The sequence below is a fragment of the Myotis lucifugus genome, unplaced genomic scaffold (genome assembly GCF_000147115.1).
Source record: "Myotis lucifugus unplaced genomic scaffold, Myoluc2.0 scaffold_1065, whole genome shotgun sequence".
NCBI classification, from domain to species: Eukaryota; Metazoa; Chordata; class Mammalia; order Chiroptera; family Vespertilionidae; genus Myotis; species Myotis lucifugus.
Window position 1 is genome coordinate 87,298 of NW_005872113.1, and position 13,960 is coordinate 101,257.

General features: G+C 59.5%; 2 protein-coding genes across 2 annotated transcripts in view; one reads left to right on the top strand and one right to left on the bottom strand.

The window, feature by feature from the left end:
- MPG (N-methylpurine DNA glycosylase) overlaps positions 1-8,524 on the top strand; it is a 9,312-nt gene extending 788 nt beyond the window's left edge. Inside the window, exons 2-4 of the mRNA XM_014449195.2 lie at positions 2,068-2,301; positions 4,804-5,008; positions 8,080-8,524. Coding sequence (XP_014304681.1) covers positions 2,068-2,301; positions 4,804-5,008; positions 8,080-8,456 — 816 coding nt within the window. The 3' untranslated portion in view covers positions 8,457-8,524. The remainder of the gene's footprint in view (positions 1-2,067; positions 2,302-4,803; positions 5,009-8,079) is intronic.
- The window catches only part of NPRL3 (NPR3 like, GATOR1 complex subunit), a gene marked incomplete at its 5' end in the record, with an annotated part of 20,051 nt that continues 14,542 nt past the window's right edge, over positions 8,452-13,960 (bottom strand). The window contains 4 exons of the mRNA XM_006107207.3: positions 8,452-9,425; positions 10,312-10,504; positions 11,127-11,316; positions 13,288-13,417. Coding sequence (XP_006107269.3) covers positions 9,260-9,425; positions 10,312-10,504; positions 11,127-11,316; positions 13,288-13,417 — 679 coding nt within the window. The remainder of the gene's footprint in view (positions 9,426-10,311; positions 10,505-11,126; positions 11,317-13,287; positions 13,418-13,960) is intronic.

A 13,960-nucleotide genomic window follows, 5' to 3' on the forward strand; every position in this document is an offset into this window, starting at 1 on the left:
GGGCTGGCCAGGCCCGCTCAGCTGGCAAGAATCTCATCCCCAGGCGTTGCCCGGAGGTATCCCTCGTGGTCAGGGTTCCCTCCCGCCATTGAGTGCTTGCTGTATGCCAGCCAAGGGAAAGCACTGAGTGCTTGCTGTATGCCAGCCAAGTGCTTTCCCGGCTTCTCGTTTTATTTTCAGGGCAGGTGTGGTCGGTTCCCTGACCGTAGATGAGGAAACAGGAGCATGGATACCTCGGGTCATTTTCTGGTGCTTCTCACCCAGGGAACCCTCATTTCCAACCAGGGCCGGGCGATGCGTGTGAGGCACCCGGGTGCACGGTCTGAGACCCCACTCACCCTGGGGTGCAACAGCAGGGTCACCGGGTTCCTCAGCCCTCGGGTTAAACAGCCTGTATCACCGTCACCACGAAGCCCTGAGGCCGTTTCAAATCCTAGGTCTGTGATGGGGAAGCTGAGGCCTCTCGGCCTCAGTGCCTGGACAGCCAGTGAGTCCCCCACCCCCCAGGGTGGGCCGAGTGCCATGGGGCAGGCCAGGGGCCAAACTCAGGGTGAGAGCAGGGTCATCAGCGCCCCAGAGTCTGAGCCCCTGGTGGGGATTGGCAGATGGGCTGGGCTGCAAAGACGGTCACGTCAGCGTCCATTCTCAGCAGACTGGCGGCCTCCGCTTGACATGGGACGTCAGCACTTATGTTAAAAATAATGGGTCTGTCACATGCTAGGGAGACACGGGTCCTGCTGGAGAGCAGCCCCTGAGGGGTGTTCGCAGGCCCTGCTGCCCACCTGCTCCTTCCTCTCCCCCTGCCCTTGGGAGGTCAGCCGTTCCTAGAACAGCCAGGGTGTGTGCTCCGGTTTCCTTGGTGGGAGCGGGGTCGTTGTGGCAGGAAGGAGGCAGAGAGTGGGCAGGTCTCAGCAGAGCCTCCTCGTCCCTCAGGAGACCTCACCTTTGCCCTGCTTGTCCTGACATCCTGGGTCATGAGGCAGAGGACAACTGGGGACTCACGGGGAGAGGAGGGAGAGTCATGAGCTTGGAGTGCGGCCAAGCAGGTGGTCAGCCTGGTGTCCACCCACCCGTGTGTGTCAGACCTTCTACCAGGGGTCCTCAAACTTTTTAAACAGGGGGCCAGTTCACTGTCCCTCAGACCGTTGGAGGGCCAGACTATAGTTTAAAAAAAAAACTATAAACAAATTCCTGTGCGCACTGCACATATCTTATTTTGAAGTAAAAAAACAAAACGGGAACAAATACAATATTTGTATTTGCATGTGGCCCGCGGGCCGTAGTTTGAGGACCCCTGTTCATAGGCCCATGGTCGGCAAACTGCGGCTCTCGAGCCACATGCGGCTCTTTGGGGTCCCTTGAGTGTGGCTCTTCCTAAGCCTTAGGAGTACCCTAATTAAGTTAATAACAATGTACCTACCTATATAATTTAAGTTTAAAAAATTTGGCTCTCAAAAGAAATTTCAATCGTTGTACTGTTGATATTTGGCTCTGTTGACTAATGAGTTTGCCGACCACTGTATCTAGGCCATTCTGAGGGGGGGTTTGGCACAGTGGATGTGTCAGCTGGTGGGGGGGAGGGGGGTGTTGGGTGACACAATCCATTCCCCCACCAAATTCCTGGTTAAGGTCTGAAGGGTTCCAAAAGCAAGCTCAGAATTCATTCGGGATCCATAGGATAAATGGGAGTCAGAGGATACCAGCCCCCCTGTGCCAGCCGCGGGTGCCCACTGTCCCCTCCCTGGGCCTGCAGCCCTTTGCCAGAGTTGCACATGTCCTGCACGTGGCGGGTGTGTGAAGCAGTGGTCACCCTGGCCCTGTCTCTGCTGCCACCAGCCTTTCCTCACGTGCGCTCTTTCCCCAAGGCCTCCCAGGACCCTCCTGAGCCAGGCCCTGAGCACATCGGGCCTGGCATTCTGTTTGCACAAAACGGTCGCCCTCATTTTGCAGATGAGGAAACTGAGGCAGGCAGTGAAATACGGTCCTGAAGCTGCAAGCCTGACCCCACCGCACAGCCCTCTGCCCTCTCCTGATTCGGACGCTTTATTTTGTTCTTTCCTGTAACAGCTTTCCCGCAAACTGGGGCTGAAAAAGCAGCGGCTTCTGGGGGCAGAGCAGCATCAGAGCCCACCAGACGGAACCCCGACACCCTCCCCCAAGGAGCCCCGCCTGGGTCTGCCCAACACCCCGGGTCCCCAGCGCAGTATCTATTTCTCAAGCCCAAGAGACCCCCCTGCTCGCCTGGGACTAGACTTCTTCGACCAGCCTGCAGTCCCCCTGGCCCGGGCGTTTCTGGGACAGGTAATGTCGACGTAGTGACTGGGCCTCCGCTGAAGTGGCCATCACCACGCAGCGTCTGTGGGCACCAGACCTCTCGCCACCGGGCCGGCGTCCCTGACCTGGCCCCGCTGGTCCTCACGCAGGTAGCTGCTTAGCCCGCACTGGGAGCTTCGCCTCAGTCGTCTGGGAGGGGGTGGGTCCGGAACCAGTTGGGAGGAATGCTGAGATTGTGAGGACACTGGCCTCCAGCTGGTATTGCCCTCAGGGCAGGTTTCTTTCAAGTGCTGGCCCCGGTGTGTGTCTGTGGGGGGCTAACTTTGTCCCTTCCCGTCCCCTGACACAGTGCCCCTCTGTAGCTTGTCTGTCTGTGTAGTAGTGAGAGCTTTTAGCCACATGAGAGCAGTGGCCATGGCCTACGGACTGCCCAGTGTCAGGATTGCCTTGACGCACAGCTTCCTGCTCACCACAGCAGCTCACAGTGCGACTGCTGGCTCCCCCGCGACCCCTGTAGCTCAGAGCAGGCTCAGGGTCTAGACCGGGAAGCAGGGATGGTGCAGGGCCCACGTGTCAGCAACAGCAGAGTTTGGGCCACATCTGTGTGGAGCACCATCGGGGTGCTGTTCCTGGCTTTCTGGTCCTCTTCGCGATCCCATGAGACTACCTTTAGGTTACAGTGGCCAAGTGGCTCCGTTTCTGTGACTGATAGAAAAAGGCTCCAGGCGCTGGGTGCTGAAAGGACACATCCTGCAGTGTGAGCTAGTGGAGTGTAACCTAAAGCAGGACTTCGTGGTTACGGGCCAGACCTGTCTTTCAGCTGCAGGGGCCAAAAGGTCCTTCTCAAAGAACCCTACGTAACGAGGGTTTATGCTCTCACATACCGTGGCTCATGGGGCAGAGGAGGCCCTGCATCAGGTCAGGGGCCTAAGGGCCTCAGCGTGTCAGTTTCCCTTGGCCCCCATCATGCCCGCTCGAGCCCGAGGGTAGAGAGGGCATTCTCCAGCGGAGGAGGGTTCGCACTGTGTCCTTGCGGTCAGGGAGGACAGCCTCTCACAGCCTCCCAGTGGATGTCCTTGCAGACCACTGGGCCAGGCTCGGGTCACCCCTCTACAGGTCACTGCAAGGAGCAGTGAGTTGCCATGACACCCAGACCACCCTCAAGTCACCCTCTTGTCTCAGAAGGTGTTGCCTCCACCAGCAAGGAGATGTGTTTGTAATGGGCATGGGAGGCAACCAACATCTACTATCTGGAAACGTTATCAGAATGAAATTCAGAGCAGAAAATTCAAATTAAAAAACCACAGTGAGAAAAGAGCCATGAGACGCTCCCCTCCCAAGGGCAGGCACCCCGTTGGCCTCGGGAGGTGTGGAAACAGGAGCGAGGCTCATGGAGCAACGCCCCCTTTATGTCCTGAGAGGATGGAAGTGAGGCCTCATCTGAGATGGAATGGGACTTCCTCTTCGTCCTGGAGATGGGCTCCCAGGGGAGGCATCGACCCCCTTTTCTCCTCTCTGTCTCAGGAAGGCCTCCTCCAACACTACCCCAGAGTGTCCTGTCCCATGACACGGATCCCGGCCGCAGACACTGGGCTCCCAGGGCTAAGGCAGGGGTGGCCTGGCCGTCCAACTGACTGCTCTGGCCCAAGGACAAGGCCGGTGCTGGGCACGTCCCTGGGGAGGTGGCTGCCCCCAAAGCCCCACTGTGAACCCTGGTTGAGTCAGGCCTGGACCTTTGGACACTGGGCCGTACTGTGCTGCCCAGCCCAGAAGCAGTCCCCTCCATAGGGCAGAAGGGCCCAGCTGGGGAGCATGGACGCCGCATGCTCAGCACTCCGCAGGTCTGGCTCCCCTGGGCGGCCCTCCTAGGTGCTCCACTGGCCTGAGAGCACCCGCTGCCCCCCCATCTGCCCCCCCCCTCCCGTGAGAATCCCTGGCAACTGCCCCTGTCCTCGGCTGGCCCCTCTGGCCCCTCCTGGCCCCACCCCTGCCCAGGGCACTATCCAAGCCAACTGCAGCCAGGCTCATCTTCCTGGCCCACTGCCCACACTGACCCCATTCCTTGTGGAGCTGGCTACACCCAGGCCATGGTTCAGCCAGGAGCACGGCGGGCAGCTGGTGGCAGGAGCTGAGTGTGACAGTACTTGGTGTTTAGTCCACAGGCAGCCATGGTGGGGCAACACTGGGGTGTCCTCCATGCTGCCCTGCCCCAGCCTAAGCATGTAAGTTCAGGGGGACCCTGGGGAGGAGGAGGCAGTGCAATGGGGGGCCTGAGAGGACATGGAGGGGTGAATGCACTAGTGCTGGTTTGCAGCCCAGCAGAGGCCAGAGCTTGAAATGGCTGCAACCTATAGACAAGACACTCAGCGAACAAGGTCTGTTGTCTAGAGGTCCGCCAAGACAGAGGGACATTGGAGGGAAACTGGCTGGCCCTGGTGTGCCCAGAGCTAGGGAGGTGCGGTCCAGGCTGTGGACTGTCAGGTGGAGGGAACCACCCTTCGTGTCCTGAGCCGACACTGGTGCCCACAGGTCTTGGTCCGGCGACTCGACGATGGCACAGAGCTCCGTGGCCGAATTGTTGAAACTGAGGCATATTTGGGGCCCGAGGATGAAGCTGCCCACTCGAGGGGCGGCCGGCAGACCCCCCGCAACCGCGGCATGTTCATGAAGCCGGGGACCCTGTATGTGTACTTCATCTATGGCATGTACTTCTGCATGAATGTCTCCAGCCAAGGTGAGCAGTGCTGGGGGCTGGAGCAGGAGGCCTGGACACAGCCCCCTCAGCTGGCAGCTGGCAGACCCCTGGGAAGACCAGGGTGGGGCAGGTGTTTGAGCAAGGAGGTGCCATTGCTGGGCTAGGTCAGGGTTCAGGAGCTCTGGCCGTGGTCACAGGGTGGTCAGAGGGGCTGGGGACCCCCATGAAATAGAGGTCATGGGTTGACCCGAACACATAACACACAGGTTCCATGAGGCCACCGCTGGCTCCAGAGCTCAGATGTGGTGTCACCAACAGGCCAGGGTAGACTCGGGAGGGGCTGGTTGTGGGAAAAGGAGGGTGAAATCTATTTGAGTTGAGCAGGGCTCTGGCAGGAGCCTTGCCAGGCGGCCAGTTATGGGGTCTGAATCAGTTCTCAACCGGGGGTGATTCTGCCCTCCTGGAGGAACACCAGGCGTCTGCAGGCATTTTGGGTCATCACTGCTGGTGGGTGGTGCTGAACAGCTCACAATGCCCAGGAGACCCCCCCCCATCACAAAAAACCGTTCGCCCCAATGTCAGTGCCACGGGGGGAGATGCTGGACTAGAGCTCCCAGAACCCACTCAGCTCATGGGACCTGTCTGGGTGGCCTCTGTGCTTTGGGAGCAGGTGGCTTTGCTTTCCGGGTGGTCTGTGTTCGAAAGACAGAGCCCACAGCACCATCTTATCAGAGCCACTGCTGATAGGAGCAGGGTCAGCCCAGCCCACGCTGGCTTCCAGTCCCTGTGTCTGTCTGCCAAGCCTGATGCTGGTCCCAAGATGAGCAAATGCTTGAGGAGGCCAGTGGGGACGGGTTTGCTGTGCTGTAAGTCAGACACATTTGTTGAATGATTCCAGGGGCGTGGGAGCTGTGAGTGCCTAGAGGGCAGCTGGGGGTGCTCGTTGCCAGAGCTGCAAGGGCATGAGGACTGGATAACCCGACGCCCTGTGCCTGGCACAAGAAGGGTGTTGAGGGAAACAGTGGCTGGACATCAGGATGGCGGGGAGCACCCCTAGGGCCATTTCACTCTGGAGCTTATTTTGGTCGTCACGTGAGGTGGGGCTGAACTCAGATAAGGAGGGAGACTGAGTCCAGAGGTGTCTGGGGTTGTGGTCAGCAAGGCAGGGAGGAGCCAGGGCTTCTGAGGGTGGGCAGGGCAGATGTGGGAGGTGGCGTTATTACTTTCTGGACACATGACCAACATGCCCCAGGAACACCTAGTTCAGGGGAGCAGCAAACCACATGGGTGCACAGTCAGGGCCAAAGGTTATCCAGGTGCATCAAAGGAGAGGGGGCCAAGGTCGAGCTCCATGCCTGCCTGCCCTCAGGGTGGACGCAGTGCAGAGATGACCAGGGGAGCAGGTGGGGGCGGTGGTGTGAAGGCCAATGGGTGGTGCAGGTGGAGTAGAGCTGAGACTGGAGACTCTGTGGGAAGAAGTTAAGGTGTTCTGGTTCTATGTCAGGGTGCAGGATTCAGGTGCGTTCCAGGAGAGGGGACATGGGATCGAGGGGGTAGGCTGCTCCTGCAGCCCATTGGGAGGCGAGATAGTGAGGGACGTGCTACACCTACAGCAGCTCGGCATGGACACAGAGGAAGCCCTGAGGCTGGTGGGCTGGGCAGGGCCTAGCAATTAGAGGGACTGGAACTTCAAGTCTTTGCTTGCCCTTAGTGTATCTTTTTTTTTTTTTTTCTTTTTTGTTCATCCTCACCCAAGGATCAAATTTTCCATTGATTTTTAGAGAGAGTGGAAGGGAGGAGGACAGAGAAAGAGAAACATCGATGTGAGAGAGAGACATTAATTGGTTGACTCCCGCATGAGCCCCAACCAGGGCCAGGGATCAAGCCGGCAACTAGGTACGAGCCCTTGACTAGAATCGTACCCGGGACCCTTCAGTCTGCAGGCCAATGCTCTATCCACTGAGCCAAAACGGCTAGGTCTGCCCTTAGCATACCTTTTTCTTTTTTAATTTTTAAAATATATTTTTATTGATTTCAGAGAGGATGGAAGGAGAGATAGAAACATCAATGATGAGAGAGAATCATGGATCAGCTGCTTCCTGCACGCCCCACACTGGGGATCAAGCCCACAACCCAGGCATGTGCCCTGACCAGGAATCAAACTGTGACCTGGTTCATTGGTCAATGCTCAACCACTGAGCCATGCCGGCCAGGCTGCCCTTAGTCTATCTTGAGGTTCTTTGAAAACTGGCTGGTTAAAGCATCTGGTCCCCAAAACCCCACCTGCCAGCTGCTGGCTGTGCAGGGAGTGTAGCTGCTGCATCCACTCAGGGTTCTCCCAGCGCTGATGAGGCCTGTATGGTGAGGCCCAAGAGTGGGGACTGGCCTGGCCACCCCTCAGGCTGAGCTTCTCAGACCCCCCGGTAGAAGGGCAGGCCAACGTGAGTCAGCAGAGCTGGTGTCTCAGGAGAGTGGCCTTGTTGGGATTGGGCTTCTCTGGCCAGGGTCCGGGTATCACTGCCCCTAGCCATGCAGGGCCAAGGGAATTTGGACAAATGTCTTCTTGGGCCCAGGGTGTCAATTTGCTGAAGTAGCCTGGACTGAGGGGCCAGAAAGGATCCCAAAGGAGGGGTGCTATCAGCAGACACCTCCTTCTGCACTGTTTGTCTCCCCACTGAGTCATGGGGTGAGGCTCACCCGGCATCCTATGCACACTGCTAGCTGCTCAGAGCCAACCTTCTGGCTTGGCCAATAGACACTGAGTGGGTAGAGGCAGATGGGGGAATCCTGAGCCTGGGTAGAGATGACCATGCCCAGGGAGGACCGGCCATTTGGGGTTTCCTTTGCCAACCTCAAAGCTGCTGCTGGTCGCCAAACCAGAGGAGGCCAGCTGCAAGCACTTGCCGTGCCTTTTCACTGGTTCTCCCTAGCTGGTCAGGCCCTCTGGCTTCATGGAGGCCCCACCTGGGGCCTTGTGGGTGCAGGTGTGTAGGAAGTGGGTCTGGACTGTGAATGAGTACAGGGGTGCTCAGGAAGGCAGCTGCATCATCCTTGCAGCACTGGCTGTGCCCTGGGTAGGGAGGGCTAGTCACTGTCTGTCTGTCCCACAGGGGATGGAGCATGTGTCTTGCTGCGAGCACTGGAGCCCCTGGGGGGCCTGGAGAACATGCGGCAGCTTCGCAGTACCTCCCGGAAAGGCAGTACCGGCCGGGCCCTCAAAGACCGTGAGCTCTGCAGTGGCCCCTCCAAGCTCTGTCAGGCCCTGGCCATCGACAAGAGCTTCGACCAACGAGACCTCACCACGGACAAGGCTGTGTGGCTAGAGCACAGCCCTCCGGGGCCCAGGGAGCCAGCGGTGGTGGCAGCAGCCCGAGTGGGCATCGGCAACGCAGGAGAGTGGGCCCAGAAGCCCCTGCGCTTCTATATCCAGGGCAGCCCCTGGGTCAGTGTGGTGGACAGAGGAGCTGAGCAGGACACACAGGTCTAAGCAAGGGCCTGCTAAGGACAGGCTTTTTAATTGTTTAAAAACCAAATAAATGCTTTATTTCTAGAAAACGTGTCACTTGTGTCTCAGCCAGAGCCCCCTCAATGATCAGTTCCTCCTCCAGGCTGTGGCTGTCAGGGGCTAGGTGTGCAGCGGGCACCTCGAGCCAGGCCCAGCATGGGCACTGCCTTCCTCAGGCCCGATGGAGGCCCCCTGCACCCCACCCTTGTGAGGGAGGACTGGGAACACCAGTGCAGACACCCCAACGGGGAGCCAAGTAAGCATCATGGACGAGCCCAGGCCCTCAGGCCTCAGGTGGCAAAGGGGAGCGGATGGCTAAGGCATGAGCCTCCTGGTGTCTGTGGTGAGGGCCGGGCCAGGAAGGCCCACAGCAAGCTGGGCGGAATGGAGCAGTGCGGGGCCACACAGGACAGGCCAGGCACTGGGCCCTCCGTCTTGGAAGGGCAGCAGTGGAAGGGGCCGGGGAACACGGGCAGGATTGGGAGGGAGGTCAGAGAAACATGTGGCCCAAATCTGTGTGGGAAGCATGCAGGCCTCACTCAGAGCATGAGTCCTGGACGGCTCCCCAGCTCAGAGCCTCACCTTCTCAGCTCAGGCACTGACCTGTTTTGGAGACTAGATAAGTGAGGATGCAGAGGGTAGCAGCCCCAGGAGGCAGCTGACGCAGGTGAAGTCGGGTCTCAGGGCTAAAAGGACTCAGGCCGGGTCGGGAGGGAGCCCTGGGGTGGGGAGATGCGGGTGCCCCCGTGCACTGCAGCTGCCTGCCTCTGCACCCTCGGCCAGGCTCACGTCAGCAGGGCCTGGAAGACGGCAATGACTGGGTCCTCGTGGGTGGTCACCACCAGCACGCTGCGGAACTTGTCGAAGAGCATGAGCAGCTGCGAGCGCCTGGTGTTCTCATTGTACATGATCTCCTCCAGGTGGTGGCGGCCACGGAAGTACTGCAGCAGCCTGGAGGGGAGGGCGGCACAAGCCCAGGCTGGCCTCTGTTCCAACAGCCACTGAGCGGCCCACAGGCCAAAACAGAGCTGGTGAGGGCGTCTCAGAGGCCCAGGAGGCAGCTGCCCATGCCCACCCCCAACCCCCAACAGGAGCAGGCAAGTGTCCTGGGCCTGCTGCCCACCATGGTTCTCTGAAGTGCGTCTGTGAGAACACATTCCTGTTCAAACCCCAGAGCCCACTTGAGCCCGAGGGTCGCACCACCCTCAGCATTCTGACATGGGAGGGGCAGCGCAGGGGGACGGGTCTGGGGAGGCTTCTCTTTTTCATTCTGCTTGGCAGCGAGTCCCGTGTGGCTCTGGATCCAAATGGGGTCACTGCTCTAGGGGGTGTCTCGGCCTGGGACTGAACAGAGGCCTGGACCAGCTGCTTCAAAGAGCTGCCCGGCATGTGGTTCTTCACTGGGGGCTCCGTCCCTGAGTCTGACCTCCTCCAGAAAACCATCGTCTACCGGGCCCCAAACGGTGGGTGTGACCAAGTCTGTGTCACCTATGATGTGGATCTGGATCCCCCACCCCCAGGCTAAGTCCTGGGAAAATCACTGCCAAGCCCATGGGGATGAGAACTTGCTGCTGCTTCCCAGGAAGTGACAAACCCCAGGAAGTCCTGGAGAGACTCCTGAAGACAGAGGTACAGACGGTGTCTCGGCAACAGACTGATTCACGCCTGGCACGCACAGGTAGCGGCAGGGACACCCCAGTGTATGGGACATCCCCTCAACCGGTGAGTGCTATTTGTCGTCAACGGATTTACGTTGCGGGTTGTTGGGTACTGCCCCATCCACTTCCTGTCCTGACCCTAGACTTGGACCTAGCCCCACCTGTCTCCCTGCTCCCACCTGGCAAACATGCGGAGGTCCTCGGGGTTCTGGGCTGCAGGCACACTGAGGATGGCTGCCCGCTCGTGCTCGGACAGGCTGGCCAGCAGGTTCTCTGTCATCCTCTTGTTCAGCGGGGAGTCTCCACTGGGGAGAAGCTCTGCGCTGGAGTTGTCCATGCTGGGGCTGGTGAGCGTCATGTCGTCACTGCTGGCTGTGGGTGGGCACGGGTCAGGGAGCAGTCCACCCCCAAGGACATCCCTCCCACCCAACATGCATGAGGGGCTGGACAGGTCTTCGCCCTGAACCTGAAGCCGGAGGCCAAGCCTCAGCCTGGGGAGGCACCTCCCGCAAAGCCTTCCAGCCCCTCTTCTTCCCCAAGCCCAGGGACTTGGGCTTGGCAATGGCTGCTGCCTTTGGGGGCACACTATGGCCACACGGCTCTTTCAGGAAGGGACCATGGCAGTCACTGTCTCTCATAGGCCCTGGGGCAGAGGTTTCAACTGTCCTCCCAGTGATGGGTGGCATGGCAGGCCGGGGGCAGGCTACTCCTGGCTTGAGCAAGCCCTGCTCAAGAGCCCAAAGATACAGCCTCCTCAGAGCCAGAGGTGCAGGCAAGCGGGGAGACGGATCTCCTGCCCTCCTTTAGGAAGGCTGCGTGAGGATCCAGCCGCCCGCACGAGGCAGTGTGTGCATGGGTGGCCACGTGAAGTCCCTCGGCCATTCCCAGCAGCGCCCTTGATGTACCTCTTGGCCACCACTCCCAAGTGTTCCCCAGGTGCTCGACCAACCCCCACCACCACCACCAGATTGATGCCCGGGGAAGGGATTCCTACTTGGGGAGCCAAAGCTGAGGGCATTGGGTGTGCTGAGGCTGCGGCCGCTGACCCTGGTAGTGAAGGGGACCTCATCCTCGCGCAGGCGGGGCTCGTCCTGGCTGGGTGAGGCCATCAGGCACACGTAGGTGTGCAGCTGGACCAGGAGCCTGTGCTGCAGCATCCACACCACCATCTGAATGAGCTGGGTCTGCGGGACAGCAGTGTGAGGCCTGGGGCACTGGGGGAGGCTGACCCCCCCCACCACCCTGTTCCCTTCCTGATCGGATTGGGGAGCCACGGCCTAAGACACGACCCCCACAAGTCACCCTGGAGATCAGGGGGTGCATAAGCTCCAGGGGCCCTCAGGAAGGAGCTCTTAGCTACTGGGAGCTCTTAGCTAACCCCAGGGAAGGCAGCGAGGCTAAGAGAGCAGCGAGGCCATATTTGCACTTGCTCCCACCACACACCTGGGCTGCCCTAGTGTCAGGCCTTTCTTGCCCAGAGCTGAGGAGCAGGGCCTGTGACATGGAGGCCCATGTGCCCTCCCAGCTCAGAGCTACCCCTCTGCTACCCTGTCTCCTCCAGGCCACTGGGCCCTGCCACGCAAACCCCACCACACAGAGCTGGGCCTGTGGGACCCCTTCCCTGTGACATTGCAGAGAGAAGCTGTAGGAAGCTGCCCTGAGAGCAGGAAGTCCTCTCCTCAGCTCCACACAAAAGCCTTCCCAGGGACAGGGACCTACGCTGAGCTGTACGGTGCCCAGGGCACGGCATCCACCCCTCTCCCACAGGCTAGCACCTACGTAGGAGCATGAGGAGCCCTGTGTGGGCAGAGCTCCAGCACAGGTGAGCAAGAAAATGCTCCCAGATGGTGTCCATTTCTCAGACACACATCCACTTGCTCATCTTTGGGGGTCCCCTCCTGGGAGGGGCTGGCTGACCAGGCATGGAAATAGGGGTGTACCATAGGTGTGAATGACCTGGTAAAACCAAATAAAACTGAAAAGAATTGTAAACTAAATTTGAAATTAAATTAAGAAATAAAACAGAGGCTCCAAAGCGCTGAAGAGCATATTCCAGGCCTAAAGCTGGAGGGGTGAGAGGCAGGCAGCCTTACCCCACACCCAGCTCTATCTGGGCCCCATGACAAGGCATGAGGCTGCCCTGCAGGCCTGGCCTGAAAAATCCACCCACTTTCCAGACCAGCAGGAAGTCTCTCCTGGAGAGGGGGAGGGTGCAGATGCAAGATGTGTCTTTCTTTCAGCTGCCATGACCTGGCACAGCTCCTGGAGCCCAGAGGCTCCATGAAAGACGGCATTTAGAGCTCTGTCTCACTCGGCATCTAAATGCACTGAGGAGCCAGGATCGCCTTCTCATTCACAACTTCACAAAGGGAAGGGCCTGCTTCTAAAAACTGGTTTTGTCTAACAGATCTGCTGCTTATTAAAGCAAATACTTCACTTTTGAGAACACCTGGCCCCATCTCTGACACCTGTCCCATCTGGCCCTGCCCTGGGTCCCTGCCCAGAGCCCCAGGTGTTCACTGAAGGAAGATTCAGGCCACATTCAACCGGCCAGACATAGATGGAGCTCCCCCGTTCACTCCACATCCTAGGGCCCCCACCCACCACTCACCCGGACCCAGCTCACCAGGGGGTTCTATCCTAGGCCTATCCTCTCCAGGTCGTCTTGGATGCCACTCTGGGTACCAGTGAGCCTAGACCCAGTGACCACCTGGACCACGACGGAAGGGAAAAGGAGGGCGGGCCCAGGCTCAGTGACAACAAAACCACCTCAGCATCTTCCATCTGTGGGACCCAGGCCCAGAAAGGGGCACCAGGGGGCTCTGTCCCCCCAGGAAGGATTAGCTCTCTCCTGATTGGGCCTCTTCCTGGGGTTTTACACTAACAACAATCCACTGCAGCCAGGGTGGGCTCCGTGGGGGCATGGAAGGGGGAGGGAGTTGTGACTGCCTAAGTGCTGGGTCACTGGTGAAGCATCTACAGATGCCTGGCTGGGGAGCCAGCTTTCTGTTACCCTGGTAGGGCATGCACCACCTACACAACAAGGCCCCTCCCATCCCCTGAACCACAGCTAAGGGTGCAGCACACTGAGGGCCCTGAAACCAGGAACCAATGCTGGGTGGGTGGTTCCTGGGCTCCCAGCTCCTGTGACTCACCTCTTGCACAGGGGGGGCGAGGGGGTTCCTAAATTCTGACAAGGAGACGGGCAAGGAGAACTTAGCAAGGACAGACGGCAGGTCATGAGACGGGAACTGGTGGGAGAACTGCTCAGCCAGTGGCGAGTACCTGGAGACAGTGAGACAAGTGTGTCCTGAGCTCAGCTACCTCCCATCATAATTCACAGCACTTGGGCCCTTGAAATGAGCCTGTGGTAGACAGCAGGGAAATGCAGCACAGTGGGGAGGTGAGGATGGGCGCAGTGGCACAGTGGGGAGGTGAGGATGGGCGCAGTGGCACAATGGGGAGGTGAGGATGGGCGCAGTGGCACAGCGGGGAGGGGAGGATGGGCGCAGTGGCACAGCGGGGAGGTGAGGATGGGCGCAGTGGCACAGCGGGGAGGTGAGGATGGGCGCAGTGGCACAGCGGGGAGGTGAGGATGGGCGCAGTGGCACAGCGGGGAGGTGAGGATGGGCGCAGTGGCACAGCGGGGAGGTGAGGATGGGCGCAGTGGCACAGCGGGGAGGTGAGGATGGGCGCAGTGGCACAGCGGGGAGGTGAGGATGGGCGCAGTGGCACAGCGGGGAGGTGAGGATGGGCGCAGTGGCACAGTGGGGAGGTGAGGATGGGTGCAGTGGCACAGTGGGGAGGTCAGGAAGGGTGCAATGAGGA